The sequence below is a fragment of the Dromiciops gliroides genome, chromosome 3 (assembly GCF_019393635.1).
Source record: "Dromiciops gliroides isolate mDroGli1 chromosome 3, mDroGli1.pri, whole genome shotgun sequence".
Lineage (NCBI taxonomy): Eukaryota > Metazoa > Chordata > Mammalia > Microbiotheria > Microbiotheriidae > Dromiciops > Dromiciops gliroides.
In genome coordinates, this window is record NC_057863.1 from 615,689,105 (window position 1) to 615,711,279 (window position 22,175).

Below are 22,175 nucleotides of genomic sequence, written 5' to 3' on the forward strand. Positions count from 1 at the left end.
CCAGTTCTAACATTCTGCCTCCCTCTCAACTTTTAAAAATCTGACATTCCTATTTTAAATACCAATAAAGTCCCTTCCCTCCAGAAGATAAGATATTTAGAGGCTTGAAACAATAATAATACCCCCATATTGCATGTGATAAATACACGGTTAAGCTAGGGTTTTCTAATGAAAATGACACCTTTTCAAAATTTTCCCCCTCCCCTTTCCCCTCCACCCTCCATAGCTCACATACCCCCAATACACCCCATTTTGTGGACAAAATGCCAAGGGGGAAGCTAAGGGTGGAAAGGGCTGAAGGCCGGCTGGGCCACCTCCCGGAGTCGCCTTCTATGGTATTTTATTAATATGCCCGCTGGGTGGGGAGGAGGGCGTGTTTGCTAAGGGTAACTGCTGGGGAGTTGATCTGGCCTGCCGCCTGCCTGTTCCTGGCTCTCGTTTTGTCTTTATTGGTTTACTTAGGTGTTAATCCCTGAACAATTGGGCTGGCCTGACCAGAGAGCCCCGGCCCTATTCTTGTTTACATCTCATTAAAGGGTCTAAAATGCCACTTCCCCTTTCAAATGAGATCCTGGGCCCAGCTCTGGCCCTTTGAAGCCACTGGCCAGGAAAGCCCCGGAAGGTTTGCAATTGGGCAGGTGCAGGCAGGAAGGGGGAGACGGCCTAGCTAGATGGAGTGCCTTGCTCTGTCCACTCAGGAATGTGTGTGTGTGTGTGTGTGTGTGTGTGTGTGTGTTCGCTAGAAAAAGGATCGAGGGGGAGGGGGAGGGGGCGCATCGGTCACCAAGGCAAAGGCCTCGGCCCAAAGAATGTCCATCTTGGTGTGGGAGGAAATTCAGAAGACAAGTGGACAAACAGCTAGAAGAGAGACTGGAGGAAGGGGGCTCCTTGTCTCTCGGTTGAGGGGTCAGGAGAAGAACCCCAGGACTTGTGTAAGGTTTCAGTTCAGGAGTTGGTAGAAAAATGGAGACTCGTTAGTAAATTTCTCATTTCTAGTCGGCAGCCACCATGTAGGTTTCACTAGGAGCCCCAGTGACGAAGAATCAGAGTTTACTCTTGTCTTTTCCACCATGGTCTCCGTCATCCTGGACAGCTCACTTCCGTCTTCCCCACTCCCCCCTCCCCCCAATCCCTTACCCTCCTTAGTTTTCTCTTTTGTAAAATGAAGTTTAACTGGATGATCTCCAAGGGTCCTTCCAGCTTCCACATTCTCTAATCTAACATTGCCTTCTCAGACTGCTTCTGGCTCTGACATCTTCTAGTCTGACTTTCTATTTTCTAAGTCCTCTTCCAGTCTGGCTAATGTATGTTCTAAGGTTCTTGTCTACATTGATGTTCAATGACCATTCATTCTGTGTTCTGGGCAAGGTCCCTTCATTCTTTTTGTTTGTTTGTTTTTGTGGGGCAATGAGGGTTAAGTGACTTGCCCAGGGTCACACAGCTAGTAAGTATCAAGTTGTCTGAGGCCGGATTTGAACTCAGGTCCTCCTGAATCTAGGGCTGGTACTTTATCCACTGGCACCACCTAGCTGCCCCCTTCATTCTTTAAACTTCTAGCTTTCAAGAGCCCCTCCAACTCAGATATTCTATGTCCTAATGTTTCTTCCAGCTCTGACATCCTGTGTTCTAAGGGCCCTCTTGGCTCTTACATTCTGTGTCCTTCCAGTTCTGACAATTTGTGTTCTAAGGATCTTGTCAGCTCTGACATCCCGTGTTCTAAGGGCCCTCCCAGTTCTGACATCCTGTGTTCTACTCCGGACATTTTCCTATGGCGTTATTTGGATGTTTTTTGGAGCCATCGTGTCATGAGTTCAGGAGCTCTCTGCCGTTCCTCCCCCATCTTGGCTCCGCCCCGGAAGTGTCCCCATCCTGTGTTCTAAGGGCTCTCTCGGCTCTTACATTCTGTGTTCTAAGGCCTTTCAGCTCTGACAATGTGTTCTAAGGATCCTGTCAGCTCTGACATCCTGTATTCTAAGGGCCCTCCCAGCTCTGACATTCCATTTTCTAATGTGCTTTCCAGTTCTAACATTCCAAGGAGATAGTTTTGGTATCCTGAATTGAACACCGAATAAGAAAATTAGAGGCTCAGATTCTAGCTCTGCTATCTACCACTTGTGTGACCGTAGGCAAAAGTGTTAACATCTTTGGATCTCACTTTCCACATGTCAAACGAGGAGGTTGAAATTAAATGTCTAGATTCTCTTCTACCTTTAAATATAGCCGATGACCCTCTCCTGTCTCCCCTCATCCTCCCCCCAGCACCTCCCCTCCCTCTCCCCCCTCCTATGGTTCCAAGTCCCATTCAGCTCAGAGAGACTAAGGATTCTATATTAACCTTTCCAGATTTGCCTGAACCCCCTCCTGCAGGAAAGGACTCTTAGTGGAGAGGTTTAACTCCTCCTCACTGTCCTTCTAAGGAAAGCATCCACAGCTCCATTTTTACCAAACAATTGAAGCCTAGAGACCCCATCCAGGGTCCCACAGCAAGCCAAGAATTGAGTCTGAAATAGGCCCCCAGTGACCTATTCCCAGCCGGGCCTGGTCTCTATTTGAGCAGGCAGCCAAGCGCTAGAGAGTCATTCAGATTTAAAGCCAGGAGGGAGCTTAGAGATCTTTTAGTCCAAACCCCACGGGCCATCACATAATAGAAAGAAGGGAAAAGGAAGAGAAGAGGGATCATTTGCCACCAGATAAGCAATAGGCCCTTATCTCTAAAGTCCATTAACAGTGCCCCGGGGCTCTGATCCCAGAACTGGGGGAAGGCAGCCAGGCCCTCTTCCCACTGCTGATGGAGATAGGAGATTGTCGGCTCACCTCGGGTCCTGTCTGATTGGGGAGGAACGAGGACAGCACCTGTGGGGCTACACCTTATCCAGCCTTCCGGGAGGAATACACTTCTTTCCTTTAAACGGTTTCTTAGACGAGTTCCCCGCCCCTCCCCCACCGGAGGCTCAGAATTCAGAACTAGAAGGAACCATTAACACCATCTGATCTAATACCTCATTTTATGGAGGAGGAAACTGAGTCCCAGAGAGAGAAAGTGACTTGCTCAAAGTCATACCATGAGTTATTGGTAAAGCGCAGGGGAAAACCCATGTGTTCAAACTCTAGCCTTGGTGATCCTTCCCCCTCAGTTTACCGAAGGCTGGATCTCAACTTTCAAGACTTTGAGGGGATCTTCTGAACTAATTTGTCGAATCCTGGACCAAGAAGACAATAGAATGTTTTATATGAAAGATATCTTAAATATTACCTACTCCAATCCCCCCCCCACCCCCCGCCTTGTTTCACAGATTGTGAACCGAAGGCACAAAGATTAAAATGACTTGCCTACGGCGACACAGGTAAATCACTTCACCTCTTTGGCGAGAAACAGAATCCTTTGTAAACATGCGTGAAAACTTCTCTCTAAGAAGTCTCGATTGGACTATAGTCTAAAGCAGAGACAGGATTACACAGTAGTTGTAGGCATCACCATCACCCATCACCATCTGCAGCACCTGGCCATTTTTTTTAATTTGCTGGGCAATGAGGGTTAGGTGACTTGCCCAGGGTCACACAGCTAGTAAGTGTCAAGTGTCCGAGGCCGGATTTGAACTCAGGTGCTTCTGAATCTAGGGCCGGTGCTTCACCCACTACGCCACCTGGCTGCCCCACCTGGCCGTTTTCTAAGCTCTTTGGGATATGGTTCGGCTGTTGAGAAATATCTATCTGCCAATACAAGCTGTGTAACCTTGGGCAAGTCATTTTGCCTTGGTTTCCTTATCTATACAAAGAGGATTATAGTAGTTACATTATCCACCTTTGAGTAGGGAGGTAGTGAAAAATGCTTTGAGAGTTCTAAAGTAGGATACGAACTATTATTACTAGTCACTGATCACTATTGTGGTCCCAAAAATGAAACTTCAAGAGAAGGAAAGGAACAAAGAGGGCTTTGGAGAGGTGTTTTGTTTTCTTTTGCTAGACAAGGAGGGGAAAGCCTTTTGGGGTGCTGTGTGCTTGGGATTCTCCTCCACTAGAGCCCCCAGCCCCCAAAGTCTCATTGTTTAAAAAACTTGTTCACTCCTATATTTTACTTAATCCTCACAACCATCAGAAAGGTAGGGTAGAGATGATTATTCCCACTGAGATCCAGAGAAGAAAATTCTGGAATTGTAGAATTTTAGAATCACAGAACATTGTTCCTTAAAGAACTTGGTGTGACATGGGTTCTCCAGGACTTGTTTTTGTCTTTATTTTTTCCCCTTTAAAACATTCTCTTTCAAGAGAAACTATTTTTGAAAAGTCAAAGAAGTTAATTCAAAAAAAAAATCATATCTAGAAAGAAGAATTTTTGAAGCAGCCTGTAGATTGTGTGCTGGATTTGGAGTCAAGAAGACTTTGGTTTAAATTCCACCTGTGATACTAACTGTGTGACATTAAGCAAGTTCCCTAACTTCTAAGCAAATCCCTACGACTTCTTTACTGAATCATTTGACAATTCTACGCATACGAAATCCCAGATCTTTCCATCATTGTTTTGCTTTCTTATAAGAGGAAAAAAAAAATCATGGCAGCTACGTGGTGCAGTGGATAGAGTGCGAAGTCTAGCACCAGGAAGACCTGAGTTCAAATCCGACCTCAGTCACTCGCTATGTGACCTTGGGGATGTCACTTTCTTTGCCTCGGTTTCCTCATCTGTAAAATGAACTAGAGAAGAAAATGGCAGTCCACTCCGGTATCTTTGCCAAGAAAACTTCAAATGAAGTAACGAAGTCTGAAACGGCTAAACAACAGCAAAATCAAGGTAGGTAGGTAGGTGTGTGTGTGTGTGTAAATCACCACTTAAAGCCATTTTCAGAAGGTTCCACAAGAAAACCTTAGACTTTCGGAGCTGGGAGGAACAGAAACACAGAATGTCAAAGTTGGAAGGGACGTGAGAACATAGACCGAGAAGGACGTTGGTAGATAGAATGTCAAAGTTGGGAGGGATTTTAGAACACAGCCTAATAATTTTAGAACACAGATCATTAAGAACTGGAAGGAATTTAGAATATAGAACGTCGTTCCTTGGAGAGACCTCAGATCATAGATGTCAGAACTGGAAGGACTTTAGAACGCAGAATTTTAGAGTTGGGAAGGACGTTGGAATAGTCAGCTATTCAACTAGTAATTATTAAGTGCCTACAATGAGAGTTGGAAGAGACCAATCCCTTTCATTTACAGATGAAGAAACTGAGGCTCAGAGATGGGAAAGTGTCTCCCTCCACCCCCGAGATCTCCTGCTGGCGGGTGGCATCCATGCTGACTGAGGCGTGGGCCACGGTCGCCGGCTTTCCCTCGGCTCCCCCTCTGGCGATCCCCCCCCCCCCGCGGCTCCGAAGTGTCCACCTCTTGACTTTATCCACTAAGTCAATAGTTTTGTAGCGGCTCTCCTCCCCCACCCCTCTCCCCCACCCCGCCCCGTCCCCTCCCCCCGGCCTGAGCGGGGAGCGCCCCGCGTCGCCTCCCGGTTTTCTTCTTGGGATAATGGGGTTTTTTTGTTGTCTAATCAGCCTCCTGAGGGGCCGGGAGGCCGGCAGAACTTCCCCGGCGCTTGTCGGCGAAACTGAAAACGGGATTAGACAGAGGCCGCTGCACACTCCATAGTTAGGCGCGAACAAGCATTCGGCTTTGGAGGGCCCCAGTCGGGCAGGGCCACTTCATCTTTCAAGTTGTTTGTATTTCTAAAGTGGCCACTGAGGCGCGAGGGCGGGGCGGGGGGAGAGGGAGGAGGGGGAGCAGGGGGAGGAGGGGACTGCAGAGGGCGAGGGGGCTCACAAAACTGCGAGGGGGAGGGGAAGGGGAGGGTGGGGGAAGGGAGGGGGGAGGAGAGGCTGAAGCCCTGGCAGCTGGGGGGAGGGACAGATTGAGTCTTGGGCCCAGGAGCCACTGTCCGGGGAGCCACTGGGGAGTTTGTTTGGGGGAGAGAAAACCCACAGATTCGAGGCCACAGACACTTCTGAACTACCCAGAGAGATCCGGGGACCGAGACACAGAGAGTCAGGGTTGGGGGCCTTGGAATGACCAAGCCTCTAGAGACCTTAGAACGTGGGATGTTAGCTGTATGGAATGGCCCAAGAACGTGGAATGTTAGCAATGAGCACAGGGACCTCCAGCCATCGAATGAAGTTCAGAGCTGGGGGGTGGGGAGAGAGCTTTTAGTCAGACTCCGTTATCTGACAAATGGGAAAGAAGGTGCGGAGACAGGAAGGGACTCTTCCCCAGGTCACAGCTTAACCTCACAAGTAAGTGGCGGAGATCACATTGGAACCTGGGGCTCCTTGACCCCAGAGTGTTACCTGTTCCCACTCTTAAACCACCCTGACGGAGTGAGAGGGTATGGCCAGCGCAAAGACTGCGAGAGGATGGTCAACACCAGCTCGAAACCTGCTCCTGTTATTTCCTTTCATAAGTGCCCTCAGCCAACTATTTCTGCGGCCTCAGTGGTGGTCGATTCCTGCTGGTTTCCATTCTCTGGAGAGCCCCAGCGCTGCTCCCCAGGGAGATGCTTTGGGCAGTGTGTAGGAGGGATTCGTGGGCATATCTACCTTCCCCATCCCTAGCCCCGATGCTCGATTTTCTCAAACGAGGTGGGGAGACTAAGGATGGGAGCAGTAGAGGCCCTGGGAAGGAGCCCTCCTTGGGCAGAGGAACTGGGTTCAAATTCCATCTCGAAAGGCAAACTATGATAATGATTTTATGCGCATTACTTCTTAGCACCAAGCCTCAGTATTGTCATCTACAAAATGGGGATATCAATATTTGCTCTATCTCACAAAATTGTAAGGATAACATGTAGTGAACGGCCCGATCAAGTTTAAAGCGCTAGAAACCTTGCACTTCAATGGACTGTCGGGAAGAAAGTGCTACAGAACGACTCATTATTACTTCCTGGAAGTCTGGGTCTTTCTTGCGGGTGGGTGGTGTCACCCAGCTCCCCACGTAACCTCCCCACGCCCAGACGCTGGCCATCGCCCAGAAAACCTCGGAAGTCCCGAAGCAGGTGACTTGAGGGAGAATCCCTCAAACTCCACCCAACCCAGGCCAGAAGATTTGAGTTGGGTCCCAGAGACTGTTTATTTACTGCCCCCCACCCCCCACCCCTTTGGCCCCGGGCAGGCCGACACCACTGGCAGGGGCTGTGCTAGCACCGAGCTTAGGGCTCAGGGACCCTCCAAGTTTAAATAGAGCTTATGCACGGGAGGAGTTTTCGTGGCTCCCGCGATAGTGGTCATGCTTGGGGAGGCGGTCTGAGCGTCCGGCCGGGGTGGGGCGGGGAAGACCCCAACCTCCTTCTCCTGGCCAGGGTCACTAGGGCCAGGCCTTGGGGACCACAAAGAGCTCTTCTCTCCCGGGCCTCTCCCCCTCCCCCCGCCGAAGTTTTTCTCTGGGACACGCTCTCGATTTTCCGAGTTACTGGCTTTTGCCCCCAATCTCCCCGCCCCTGGCACTCCCAGGCCTGCTGTCGGGTAGGAGTCGTAGCACAGCCCAGTCGCTGTTTCTCTCTGCCTGTAGCCGACCCTACAAGAAGTTCCGAAGAAACTGGTGGCGACTGTACGTCCAACAAACAAACCCCAGTACACACAAAGACCGCAACAGAGGGGAAAATACCAGGACCACAATAAATCTGCACGTAAGACACGGCAAAACCAGAGAGGTTACAGAACACAACAAAATAATCCATACAAAAATACAACACACAAACCACAACAGAGTTGGAAACCAACACAAAGGAAGAAAAACAATCCATACCTCGCACGCAAGCACGTAAAATTACACAATCACAAACACACACACACACACACACACACACACACTTCTCCAACGAGTAATTTCTGTCCTCTGTCTTGGGACCCGAAAGTCACTCCTGGGCAGCATTAAAGGAGGCTCTGCAGAGAAATCGAGGGGTTCCCCCTGCCTCCTCTGTCCTAGATCCCCTAGCACCCGCCAAATAGCCTCATCTCTCTTGGTCTGGTGGAAGCCGGGAGCGGGTGAATTATCAAGCTCTTTCGGGGGTCCAATCCCACTCCTCTTCGTCCGGCTCCATTTGCCCCTTTTCTTCCTCCCCCTCCCACCCGGGAATCCCCAAAGACTCAAATCTCTGCGTGGCTTTGGAATAGTTGGAACGGAAAGGAGGAAGTGGTGGGACAGAAGAGTTTTCCAAACTTGCCGCATCCACATTGCTTTTGCGGGGGGGGGGGGGGGAGTGGGGGCGGGGATGGAATGGGAGGTGAATCTCGCCGGGGCCATAGACACGCCGGGAGAGTTCAGACCAGGGTTTTCAGAATGTTTCTCGAGCCCTCCCGCCACCCCCCCCTTTTTTTGTTGGGAAGGAAGGTCCAGTGTCTCTTTGATCTGCGATCTTTAGGCGCCTCAGACAAAGAGAGCACTGAAGGCGAAAGCCCCCCGGGTGCCCCTAGTACTAGGCCCCTCCTCCCTCAGGCACCTCGGACCCCAGGCTGGAAGGACCCCGACCAACAGTGCTCTCCGGGGTCAAGCGGAGGGCTTCCTTCCAATTTTAGACTCAACCCCAAACACACACGCATCCATGCAGTCTAGAGGGACCAAGGAGAAAGAACAATACTCCGGGGTGGGTGTGAGGAGTGTGTGTTATAGGACAGAGAACTAATCTTCACTCATAAAATGACCTACAAACTCTCTCCAGGGTATCTGCTCTGTGCTTCCCTCCGGCTCCTCGGCCAGAAGAGCCCTTGTCAGTACTTGGGAAAGGAGAGCGCAACAAATTCTGTAGTTGCAAGCTTGGCCTCCTACGTCCTGGTTACTGATGTTGGGAAACGTCAAGAAGGTGGGGAGGGTCCGAGTTTGTCTCCTTTTCCTCTTCACCCCTAGAATATCTACCGCCAGTCCCACTGCCCCCTACGCTGTGGCAGGGGCCCTCATAGGGCTGGCAGTCCTTCCCAGAGATCAGCTTTTTTTTTTTTTCTTTTGTGCTGTGGCGCTTCCTTCTTGTTTCTGGTGTTGGAGGAGGGTCTCTTTGAACTACACCCGGTACAGATGAGACCACTGCGGGGTGGGGGTGGGGGGCAGAAAGGATGGGGAGAACACACAACCTGGATTCAAATGTATCACCCCTGTTTAAGCAACTGGCTGATGTGGTGCGTGCCCCGAGAGCTGGCCGGGCTTGGGGAAAAAAGATGAGCCCCTTTCAAAGGAAAGGAAAGGAAAGGAAAGGAAATTCCTTCCTGAACAAGTCACTTCTCCCTCTCTAAGGTTCTTTCTTCAACTGTAAAAGGGAGAGACAAGATGGTCCGTCTCTATGGTGCTTTCCAGCTGTCTCTGTATTCTAAGCTCTTTCTCAGCTCTAACATTCTATATCCTAAGCCCCTCCCAGCTCGGACACCCCTGTGTTCTGAGGGGCCTTCCAGCTCCGACATCCCATGCTTTTAAGGGACCACGTTCTTAAGGTCCCTTCCAGAACTAACATTCCGTTTATCCGGATAAACAGAAACCCGGGGAGCAGGCTGTGAGGAGGAAGCCCTGGGTCCTACTTTTGCCCCATTTGCCTCTCATACACTAGCCCTTTGGGACCAGCAATTTCCCCAGCCGCAGGCTTGGGGACGATGATCCACGCTTCCTATCTCCCAGAGGGACAAGCACATTTCAGTCAAAACCCCGGAAAATGAAACCAAGACCGCTGAAGCGACTCTTGGGTCTGGGAAAGGTAAGAGATGAGGTGTGGTCAGTCTTCAAGGCTCACTTATCTCCCTTCATTCTCCACCACCCCTCCCTCCGTAGGTCTAAGAGTCTGTTTATTTATTGAATGAATCAGCTCCCCCCTCTCCATCTGCAGCCACCACTACCCCAGCCCCGGGAGGCGTTCAGGACCATCCCCTTCTCGGCCAGAGCTAGCGAAGCAAGTAATCGGGGCTCCTCAGATGTCCGCGCCCGCCCCGCCAGCCAGAGCTAGGCTCTAATTAATAGCCCGCGATCCCTGCGAGCCGCCGGGCCGTGCGGTAATATGATGAACTCCCTTTGTGCCCGTGTCACCGAAAATGTTTCTGATAAGGGGAAGCAAAGCGAGGATCAAAAGGCCCTCGCTCCTCGGCTTCCTCCAGTCCTGCAGCCACTTTCCCTCCTCTCCTCTCCCCTCCTCTCCCCATCTCTCCTCTCCCCTCCTCTCCTCTCCTCTGTCTCTCTCTCCTCTTTCTCCTGTCTCTTTCCCATCCCTCACTATCTCCCTGTATCTCTAGAGTCCCAGTCCCTGTCTATTTGTGTTTCTCTGTCTAAGCCTCTTTCCACATTTCCGACTCTTTCGGTCCTTAGCTTTCACGATTTGTCCCTATCTTCTGGTTTTCTGCCTCCTTGTTTCTCTCTAGATGGTTCCCATCTGTCTTCCTAAGGTTCTTTTTCACTGTGTGTGTCTTTCGCTCTCTTTGTGCGTCTTTCTTTTCCTCTCCCTTGGAGGAGGGGCGGGGGAGCTACCGGTTGAAGTCCGGCACCCAGCTGCAGCAATGAGATCACTGTCCGACTCCCCAAGTCCGGGTTCCTGCCCCAAGATCTGCAGCCACCGATTTAGAAGAAAACATCTCCTGTCCCACTGGCCAAGAACACACTCAGGCCCACGCAGTCACAACGTCACAATCCAGACAGTTCCAGGGAAACACACTTGGACGGGTCAGTACTGCCCAGAGCCTTGTGTATCGCCTGGGGACACACTTGTACATCCACAGAATAAAAAAAGACAGACGTGTCCCCACGGATGTACACTTTGTGTGGTTCCAGTCCCAAGGGTAGCAACTACGGGGCAGGGGGGTGTCCTCTGCAGAGGACACACAAATAATAATGGAAAAATAGAAAAAAAAAATAATAGTAGCTTTCATCATACAGCGCTTTGAGGTTTACAAAGGGGTTGCGCATACACTCGGGTTCTGCAATAAAATACGCAGATCGCAGCCCCACCCCCGTAGCTCCCTCTAGCGATTCCCAGCTCCTGAGCTGGAGCTGGGGCCCACGGATGCCCCAGCTACCTTTGCGGGCACACGACACCGTGGTTTCTAGCCCTCTAGCCTCTTTACCACTGCCCAGGGACACCTGACGGTCCAAGTACCCGCCTCTTTGACCCCTTGGTCTGTGACTGCGGGGGAAGAGGGGAAGGATCTGCTCCCCCCACTTCCCTGCTTTCAATCCCTTCCTCTTTCCCCGAATCCTCCTCCCCTCGTCTCCTTCCCTTCCTCCTCTTGTCCCTCTCCCCCTTCTCCCTGCCCCCCCCCCGTCTCCCCCTGACCCTTGACCTGCCTCCCCCTCCCCCTCTTTGTTTGAAGTTCAGGAAAGAACTTTCTAATAGCTGCCCTTCTCTCCTACCTCCCCCCCCCCCGCCTTAGGTCACCGTTCTGCCTTGATTCGATTTGGGAGCTCCCCCCCCCCCGCCCCCGCCCCAGCTCGACCCTAGCCCGGGCCCACAGCCTCCGGAACAACCCAAGGAAGCACTGACCCCGCTTACACCTTTTTTCCCCTTCCAGCCAAAGTTGTCTTGAAAGGGTTTTTTTTTTTGGGGGGGGGGGAGGTTATGGGGGACGAAGGCAGTGAAGAGAGAATTCAGGAAGACACTGGAGGCTGGGATGGAGAGTGACTACATTAAGCACCCGATTTCCAAATTTAGAGAGAAGAACGGGGTAGGAATCTACCCCGACACAAACATTATTTGCAAATGATAAACTGTCTTTTTTAGAAACGAGGGCCTGATCACTGAAGAACTTTAAATGCAGGGATTTGGGTTCATGCTAAATTCAAGGGAAAAGGCTGTTAGGTACAGAGGTCCCTGGGCTGGGAAGCAAGAGACCTCAATTCTGGTCCTGACTGTCACTAAATGGCAATTTTAGAATTCTCCCATAACTCTCCAGAACTCTAACATTCTATGTTCTAAGCTCTCTTCCCATTTTATGTTCTAAGCTGTCCCTCCCAACTCTGATACTCTGTTCTAAGACCCCTCCCAGCTCTAATATTCTATGTTCTAATGTCTCTTCCAACTCTGACATTTTATTTTCTAAGTTCTCTTTCAGCTCTAACATTCTGTGTTCTAAGGCCCCTTTAAACTCTTAGAACATAAAATGTTCGTTCTAAGGCCCCTTGAATCTCTAACATTCTGTGGTTCTAAGATTCTATTGATCTCTTTTCTTCTTTTTTTAACCAATGCCTTCTTAGGAATGCCTGGAATGTTGTCCCCTCCTCCCCTTTACCCATCCTTCAAGGCCCCAACTCATGTCCCACAATCCTTGTGAAGCCTTCTCTTTGCACCCTAGACAAGTCAGTTCTTAAAAGAACATTAATAACAATAATAGTAAATCACAGCAGCAATGCCAACTACTTATATGAGTTTTTTTTTTGGGGGGGGGGATGGTTTCCAACGCCCTCTTTTACCCAACTGATCTTCTCAAAGTCCCTGCTGTGAGTGGGGCAGAGCAGGGATTATTATCTCCCTTTTACAGATGAGAAAAAGTACTTTGCATGCCCTACTCCTCTAGTAGTGATGATGGCCTCTGACTCCCCTATTTGTTCTTTTTTTCCTGGGCATGAATCTTGTTTTTCCCAATGAGATAGTGAACTTGTGTTCTCAAGGACTGATTTTTAAAAATTAGCCTTGTATCTCCAGGCTTAGCTAGACCAAACAATAGGTGCCCAATGAAAAAACGTATTCTTTTGGATGCTGGTGATAGAACTTTGGAGGGAATCTTTGTTTTGCTTAGAGTCTCTCTCCCTCTCCCTCTCCATACCTATACAGAAATACTGCCTGTGACAACTATCATATTCACAAAGACATAGAGTGTGTTTTTTTCAAGGCCAAATAATCACCTTATCGCTTTAAGGCTAGTGTTATATGTGCTTTTAAATCCTTCCATGTAAATTCCACTGAAAATTTGGAAAGCTGAGGCAGGGGGAGGGGAAAGGGAAGGGGGAGGGGGGGAAGGTTAATCCGGGTTTAACGCTATGATGCAGTCACAGGACCAGGGTTAGCCTGATTGTGTTATCTCTCCCCAACATTTGAGGCTCCCATATTTCACCCAGCCAAATAGCTGCGAGAGAAGTGCAGATGGCGGCAGTCGGCCCGCCTCGGGAAAATATGTTATTAATATCTAAATAACTTCCCAATACTGTCTGGTAAATCTCCCCTTCACCATTCCAAATGATGAATTCGTTTGAAGTCTTCCCCCTGTCTCATCTTTTCAATGTCTCTCTCTCGCTCTTCCTCCTTTTCTTAACCAGGCTTATTTCAAACTGGTAAATATCTAATTCCTTTAACCACTGGGCCAATTGCCAGTCTCTTATGTACAGTGCCTGGAAAACCTCCCTGTTAGGAGATGTCTTGAGGTGGACGCACAGGCACAGACACTGGCACACACAGAGCAGATTGGTCCCCATTTGGTAATGCTTAGGAGAGGTGACTTCAGGACGAACTGGGAAGCCAAGATTAGGATATGGCTTTCTTTCTTTTCTTTCTTTCTTTCTTTCCTTCTTTCTTTCTTTCTTTCTTTCTTTCTTTCTTTCTTTCTTTCTTTCCTTCCTTCCTCCTTTCCTCCCTCCCTTCCTTCCTTCTTTCAACAACAAAGCCCAAGCAGTAAATCCCTGGACAAAGTATGGCCTTTTCCAAATCACTACGACTCTCTGGGCCTCAATTTCCTCCTTTGTAAAGTCAAGCCAATGAACTAGATCCCCATCTCAGATCCCTTCCAGCTGTGACATTGTGTCCTCAGGTCTCCCAGCTGTCACATTCTATGTGTGCTTAGGTCTCTTTTAACTTGGACAGCCAGTATTCTAAGGTCCCTTCCAGCTCTGACATTGTGTTCTAAGGGCACTCTCAGTTCTGGTAGCCTGTGTTCTAAGATTCCTTCGGGTTCTGATGTTCTATGTTCTAAGGATTCTCAAGGAGGTCCTCTCCAGACCTGATAGTCTGATTTCATGGGCTTATCCTGGACATTCTCAAAATCCCTGAAATGTATCTCCCCCTTCTCCTCCAATACTTCCCCCTTCCAGGCTCCCCCTTAGGAGCACCGGCTTGGGCTTCCCTGCCCTCTCCTGGGTGGATAATTACTCTCCCCTCCCCTGCTTCCCCTTGTTTAAAGTTTGCTTTTTAAAATGTCTTGTATTCGATTATGCTGTTCATTCTCCCTCCAACCTTATCTCCTTCTGTCTCTTCTCTCCTTCCCGTCACACTTGATTTAGGAGGGAGTTTATCTTGCAAACATTTGCCTACTTTGTTTATTTACACCAGGTTCTGAGGCTACTAGCTAGCGAAAGCCTGTGTTTGCCTTTGTAATTGTTATCTCTCTTTATTGTTGTATTGCATTTGTCTCAGCTTCGTGTTCTGCTTTTTGGGGGGGAGGGGTAGGGGGGGGCTGGCTGTCAGCACCGGGTGTTCTAACTCTCTGGAAATGGCCATCTCTGCTGGGACTTTCTCACTCCCTTCAACCCTCTTTCTCCACCCCCACCACCCAACTCTCTCTCTCTCTCTCTCTCTCTCTCTCTCTCTCTCTCTCTCTCTCTCTCTCTCTCTCTCTCTCTCTCTCTCTCTCTCTCCCTCTCTCTCCCCTCCCTAGCCCCACTGAATATGCACGGAGGAGCCCAGGCGAAAGCCAGCGAATTGCCTGACACCCTCCTATCTTTCTCCTGGCCCCCATTATGCGAAGTTGATCCTTCTCTGAACAGGCACAAATCCAGCCTGGTCTCTGTTTGATTAGATTGCCAACCGGGGTAATCCTTTGATTTGGTGAAGTGTCAATTACCTCTCTCTAAACACACATTTACCGAGGAGGGAACTTGTTGGTTTAAATCAATGCAGATGGCTTCTGATAAATTGACTATCAGCTAGCCCCCCCCCCAACCTGCTCAGGCTCCCTTCCTCTCCTTGTTTTTTCCTCTGCGTCCCCCCCTCCCCAACACACACCGAGGCAAGCACACACTTCTCTCCCTCCCACCTTCTTCTCACTAGGCCAGTAAACAATGCCACTCCCAGGTGCGAAGCCGAAAATACCGCGGGGGCCGAGAGGAGCTGCTCCCCCTTCCCCTATTCACTCGCTCCCCCGGAGCCTAATTAAATTTGGCAGGTCCTTGTACGCACAATCAAAACAGCTTCCTCCAGTGTAGCAAGCCACAGAAAACCGCATTAGCAGACTCGGCCAAATTAAATTGTTGCTACCTCCTCTTTTCAAGTGTCTAAATAGACCTTCCCCCCTCCCGTCGATACTTCCTACTCCTGTACTCCACCTGTAAATTCATCAGCCCCCTTCCGCCCGCTTAAAAAGAAATAAGAGTAAAATAAAAAGAAAACAAAGAGACACGACCCGGATCCGCCCACACACACTGCCCTAGACCCTTCCTGGGCCACCCGGAGCCCCAGCCGCTTTCTCTCCAAGACTCCCGGACTCCAAAAGAGACATTTCGTGAGTGGGTTTTTCAGATTGGGGGGCAAGGGGGAAGGAAGATTTCCTTCATTAGTTTGACCGAAATCGTTTCCCGTGCCCACACTGGGCTTCTTTCCTAGGTCTGCTTTCCAGCTCCGACCCCGCCAGTTTCAACTGTGACCTGGTCAGTTTCAACGCTGATGCAACTCGCCGAGTTTCGTGTGTGTAGTGTGTAGTGTGTAGTGTGTATTGTCTTCAGTCACAACCCTTCTTCCAGTGCCCCTAGTTTCCTCAACGACTACTCAACCTGGGTTCCCTTTCCCCGACTCTTTCCAACTTGTCTGTCCCTCCCAGAATCAAGAGGTAGAGAAACTTCCTTTCCTTCTTCACAAACAGCTTTTGGTCACTCTTTCCCCCTTCGATCCTTGGAGACTGGTGGTAAGGAGGGACAGGACTAGAGTGGGGAGAAGAATTGGAGTAAAGAGGCGGGAGGAAAGGGGGACAAAGAGGTGGCCCATCTTCTTCCCAGGTGAGGAAGACAGTGCCGGCTAAAAGCTGGGATCCAGGGCGGTGGTGTAATAATATTAGCAGCTTGGATGGTAATAACTCAGTCTTAACAAGGATAAGAGTAGAAAGCGGAAGCGAGAGGGGAGACGGGAGAGGGGGAGAGAGGAGGAGGGGAGAGGGGAGGAAGGGGGGGAGAGGGAGAGAGAGAGAGAGAGAGAGAGAGAGAGAGAGAGAGAGAGAGAGAGAGAGAGAGTAGAGAGAAGAGAAAAATTAGAAAAAAGAGGAGAAAGAGGAGAGAGAGGGAGGAAGAAAGGAAAAAGAAAGAGAAAATGAGAGAAAAAGAGAATGAGAGAGCGAGAGAGCAAGGGAGAGGGAGGGAGGGAGGGAGGGAGGGAGGGAGAGAGAGAGAGAGAGAGAGAGAGAGAGAGAGAGAGAGAGAGAGAGAGAGAGAGAGGAGGAATACGAAGGCTCATGAATATCAGCCCAAGGCAAGCAGGAGTGAGCTGTTCAAAGATGAAAGTGCAGAGAAATAAAAGCCCAATTTAATCTGCTTTAAAACCCTTCGACTTAACGTTTGTGCTTCAAACTCTGAGAGTGAGGACTGATTGCGGATAAATAGTTTCTTACCATGCCTCGAAGCTATTACACCCCTCTCCAACACAGTTCCCTATTCAGCAGCCCCACTTTTCATTACCAGCTCTAATAAGTCTTAGCATTATTAAATGCCAAGCAGACGATAGAAAGAAACCAGCGCAGGGAGGAATCTCTCCTTAGCTCTTAAAGAGGAGAGCTCTTAAGCCCCTTCTTTGTCGACTCCCCGCGAGGAGAGGAGCAACCCCCCGAGAGGGCATTTGTCACAAGAGAAGCCAAAACAAAGTTGTGGCTGTCCTCCCCCCCTACCCCCGCGCCCTCCGTGCACCCCTGGTGCCCTAGCTTTCCTTATTCCTAGGTCTTTTCCCCTCGCCGTGGCCAAGTCAGAAGAAGGCCGCAGGTTTGGGTTTGAACCCTGTGGCTGACTGTGGGGAGGGGGAACCCCAAAATGCCCTTATCCAAAATAAGTTCAGAAATAAAGGGTTACAAATCGGGTCCACGCGCCGGGAGCCCTGGCTACGTCCAGACTCACTCACCCACTCAGAGCCAACACACCCGCCGCCCCCCCAAGACTCTCGGACCACACTCCGTTGCACAGTTCCGGCCCCACACTTGCTCCTTTCGTTAGGACATTTTATTCGGGATTTGAGTTATCCTCACGGAATCGCCAGCTCTTCTTTCTAGATCCTTTTCCTTTCATGCGTAACCGAAAGGCAGGGTCTATCTTTCACCCCAAGCTCGGGATAAATGGGCTTTTCTCCCCCAGAGCCCTTTCCTTTCGCCTAGCAACTCCGACTCCTTACGGGTCCTTCGGGGGAAACCTCTGTCTAGCGAAGGCAGTTCGGCAATGGTCCAGAGTTAGCATCTCGAGGCCGCTGGTGGGGCTAAGAAACCACCAGCTCCCACTCTGCTGACTGGTCCCTGCTTTGGCCCCTTTGCCCGCCCCTACGCCCCACGGAGAAGCGAAGCGAAATCTCGGTACCTGGCGGAGACTTCCCTCCAGTGCCACCAACCCTGAGGCCCTCAGACCTGCTACCTGGGAACAAGAGAGCCGGCTCCGAGAAGCGAGTAGCTTCCCTCCCCTCGGACAGCTCCCTCTTGCTCGGACTAAAAAGATCCCTTGTAGTCAGCTTCGATCTGCCTCATATGTGCAGGAGTAAGGGAACATAGAAGGAAAATGGATTTTTATTTCGGCTCAGGGTTGGGGACTTTTTCCACTAGCAAGAAATACAAAGTTCTGTTCTGTTCTTTTTTTAAATCGCAGACGCAAGTATTCCACTCACCTATCCCCCTAAAAAAAAAAAACCCAAAGCCCGCAGCCGACCCTTAGAGACTGAGCGTGTCCAGGCCCTCCCTGGATGCAATATTTCGCTGCGTCCGGGGCCTCAGGCCGGCGCCGGAGGGGCCTTAGAATATTCCTCGGCACTCTAGAGAGCAGCGGGGAGCGGCCGAATAACTTAGCTCCCTTTCTTCGCCTCCAGCCTGGCCCTTTGTCCCAGAGCTGCGCGGCTGCTCGCACGTTTTTGAATGTCAATAGCCCGCCCCTTCCCCCGCTCCCCTCCCTAGGACTTGGGCCCTTTCCCTCCGTTCCCCAGTCGTCCTTCTTCTTGTACTGGGGCTGCCTTTGTGGGGCAGGATCTGGGCTCGGGAGGCGGCAACAAACTAGGGGGCTTTGTCTCTGAAGTTCATCTTCAAGGTTGGGAGGGAAGAGTCAACCGCGGGCCTGATGTGTTGCGGGCGGTTAGGGGAGAAAGGGACTGCTCAAAATATAAATAAATAAATAAATAAATAAATAAATAAATAAATAAATAAATAAATAAATAAATAAATAAATAAATAAATAAACAAATAAACAAACAAAAAAGTCTGATCGAGGAGTTTAAAAGTTTTTTGCCTAACTCCTTTCTCCGCCTTTCCCAAAGTCTCGTAGCAACAACACAGAGAGAGAAGCAGTGCGCCTGCCTCCTTGTCTTGCCGGAATTGTTGCTCTGCCAGTTTTGGAGTGGTTTCCCCCCACCCCTCTCCGCCAATTCCCTCGAAACTCTTCCGAGTTCTACCTCTCCATACAGCTTTTTCACCAGCTCTCTACCCACGCGCTCTAGTCTCGTGCGCTGTTACAGTCTCCTCTCTGCCTGGAAGAAGAGTGTGGAATAGGACAACTACTCTCTGCGTCTCCTACGCTTCAAATTCAAGATTCGTTTTCTAGTGGGCGCGCCTCCCCAGAGAAATCTTCCCCGAGTCCTGCGCGACCCGGGGTTGCAGAGAGGGAAACTGGCCACAGGGATTGAAGTTGGAGCGTCGGTTTCTAACAAATCAAGGGTTCGGAATGAGGGGAGCAGAGTCTAGGAGGGGGCGGGCAGACCCGTAGTCCTATCTCGCCCCTATTATCGAGCCTTGGGCTCGAGACTGTCCCACACTCCCGAACTACGGGGATAATGCCTTTTCCCTTATCCCACGATCGAGCCGGAAATTTCAGCACTAGTCTTTTTTTTTTGTCCTTTTCACTTGCCGTGGGCCCACCCCAAACGGACTTCTTCCCGGGGGAGAGGAGACCGGGCTTTTCCCACCTTTCAGGCAAGCCAGCGATCTGCTCAGCTCGGCCCCGGCCAGGGAGAGGTACCGGATTCCCCCGCGCTCTCTAATTGATATTGATTGCACCGATCACTCATCTGTCAGGAGGAGTTTCAAGGGACCGTTTAGAGAGCAGTAGAAAAAGCTGTCGAACAAATTCATTTAGGGAACCGCGATACGCCCCCCCCCCTTTCCGGCTGCCCTTCCCTAGCCCTCCCCTCGCCTCTACTTTCCTATAAATAATTGATCGGGACCCAACTACCCGAGAACATGCCAACGCCTTCCTGGACTCAAGACGAGGAAGGGGGATAGAAAAGGGAGATCCGACTGACCCCCACTTATCTGGAATGGGGATGGGTGTAGAATTTTCATTCACAAAGCTCCCTCACACATAACTTCCTTCTGAATCCCTGAACTTCACTCCTCTGAGAAAACAGACTGTAATAGGAGGTGATACAATGACGGTATAGAGACACATTCTTGCCTTGTTCACCTAATACAAAGACCAGAAATAATAGCAACAACGCGATTGGTGTTGGGGTAGGAAAAGAGAGAGTCCGTTTCTCCAGATCCAAATATATTAATCGCCCCTAACCTCGGGCAATTCCTACCCTATGCAATTCGGTTGCTTTATCCTTAACGTCTCAATAACAATCTATCCCTTCTTAGCGCTTTGGGGATACAAAGCGCTTTACATCCATTTAACCACATCTGGCTTTTATAAAGCTTTTAGAATTTTTCAGGGACTATCTTTTACACATAATCCTAAGAGGTGAGTGAGTAATGCAAGTAAGCCCCTTTTACGGACAACTGAGGTTCAGAGAGGTTAAGCGATTTGTCCGTGGTCACACAGCAAGAATTAGGGGTCAGGTTTACTAACTTCCAAGTCCAGGACTCTACCCACCACACCCTTGCCGATCTTATTCATTTCGATCCTTTGATCTTCACAATAGTTTTGTGATGGGGACAGGACAAGTTCTCTCATGCCCATTTTCCAGATAAGGAGAATGAGTTTCTAAGAGAGAAAGTGATTTGTCCCGGTTTACTTGGCAATTAATGGCTGTGGCGAGACTTGAACTCAGGTGTCCTGACTTCCAGGTCAAGGCACAATGTTGGTTCTCCACCTCTGTCTCCCTTCCCGATACCACACTGGACAAACAAGTCTCTCTCTCTCCGTCCCCTCTTCCCAGAACTCAGGCGTCGGACGCAAAGGCCGCCGGAGGGGCCTTTCTCTACCTTTGTCGCCCAGGATGCCGTCGATGCTGTGTTTGGCCTTCTTCTCGCCGTCTTCCTCCTTCTTGTCACACTCATCCTCTTCCTCTTTCTTCCCGAATTTGATTCTGAGCACACGGCTAATCGAACTCACTAAACCTCAGAAATTCAAAGGCAAAAGAGAAAGTATAAGTTGTGAAGAAAGAAAATAAATCTTCCTCTCCCCCTTACCACCAGGGGCCTGGCCCCTAGAGGGTTTGGGGAAAGAGGAAAGCTCTCAGCTACCCCTGCAAGTGTCCCAGGGCGACTGGCATCCACTCAGAGCCTCCGAGAAAGTAACACACATCCAAATATACAATTTACACACATGTGTACCAGCGAATATATCCCCAGGTGCACCCCCATGTCTTCCCTGTTGTATACATACAGGCACATTCACACGCGTGTAAACCCCACATTTACACCTAATATTTATATACACCTAGTCACACACTCAAACATACACCTACAGCCACTTAGGCATCCACGAACACACTGCTCATTTATACCCACACACCTTTATGCACACTCCTAAACACACTGATATCTCCGTTTCTCTACACACTTACAAACACCTGTACACACACATCCTCACACACTTATACATACTTCCCACACATATCTAAATCGATCCCCATCCTTAGTTGTCCCTAATTAAAGACAATTAAGCCACCGGCACACCGAACTCCGCACCCTAGCTTGTCGGAGCACACGCCACCCCACCCCACCCGGACCGAGGCTCTCAAACGCATCTCCGGGTCTGAATCCCAGACGCGCAGCACCGAGTGCAGACCAGGCTGAAAGCGCAGAGGGGAAGGCCTGAGCCCACCGCCCAAGAGATTAAACCAGCAGGTTGTGACCCTCGCGTGATGGAGCCGGCCGAGAGCCTGCAATGAAGCCGGCTGCTGACCCGGGTCAAGGTTTAGGTGCCGGAACCAAGGATTCCGGCGCTCCGGAGAACAAGTCTGTCCGGGTCGATTTTCTGCAACCAGCAACTGAGTCCCATCACAACTTTCTTCCCCTACCAAGTTCAGTTCGTTAGATAATACAAGCTTTGGGATTGTATCCTCTTTTCCCTCTGTCTCTCTCCGTTCTTCTTTCCTCACTTCCTCACCTTTTTTTTAGTTCTTTCAGTATCTTTATCCCCCTTTTCTTAGTGCCTTCTCTGTCCTCAAACTTCTTTCTTCCTCTTTCTCAGAGCTTGTTAGTACCATTTTCTTTCTCATTCATCCTTCCCTCCCGCCTTTCCTAATTCCTCTGTTTCTCTCTACGGTCCCTCTCCCTCTTCACAGAATTACCTCCCCCCCCCCCTCTGAATAGATTTCCCATCTGACGCCTTCTGGCAGGGAAGTTCTGGAAATAGAAGGCAAGGCACCCTGGGCTGGTACCCACAGGAGGCTTCATTTCCCCTGTCGCTCCGGCGCCCAGCCAACTCAGCTGCCTTCTCACCTGAGGGCACTGTGCTCCGGTCACAGTGTCCATCCTTGAGCAGCCGATCTCGGATTTCCCAGCTAAACATCCCAGGGTTCTCTCTTTTGTATTCCTCTATTTTCTTTTCCACGTCTGGAGTGGCTACCTGCTTTAGTGAGGGAATGTGGGAGTAGGACAGGGGGAAAGAGTAGCAAAGGAAAGGGGGGGGGGAAGGAAAGAAATCACTTTCAATATAAACCTAAAATTGGGGGCATTCAGATTATGAGAAGAAATCCTATATAGAAGAGAGGCAGTGACCTTAGTTATAGATAATCTGAACTGGGAGGGACCTTAGAGGTCCCTCTTATTTTATCGAAGGAGGAATGGAGGCCCAGAGAGGGCAGCAACTTATTCAGGGTGACACAGAGTTAGTCATAAAACTAAGACGCTGAACTCAGGTCTCACAGC

At 50.0% G+C, this 22,175-nt stretch overlaps 1 protein-coding gene across 3 annotated transcripts in view; it reads right to left on the bottom strand.

Annotated features, from left to right (window-relative positions):
- Positions 1-22,175, bottom strand: part of PAX7 (paired box 7) — a 154,602-nt gene that overhangs the window by 128,099 nt on the left and 4,328 nt on the right. For 2 of the 3 annotated variants that reach the window (XM_043996404.1, XM_043996405.1), the window contains exons 3-4: positions 21,747-21,876; positions 20,283-20,411 (exon numbers count right to left, since the gene is read on the bottom strand). In XM_043996404.1, coding sequence (XP_043852339.1) covers positions 20,283-20,411; positions 21,747-21,876 — 259 coding nt within the window. Of the gene's footprint in view, positions 1-20,282; positions 20,418-21,746; positions 21,877-22,175 lie in introns of all 3 variants that reach the window. The other variant, XM_043996403.1, reaches the window with a different exon arrangement.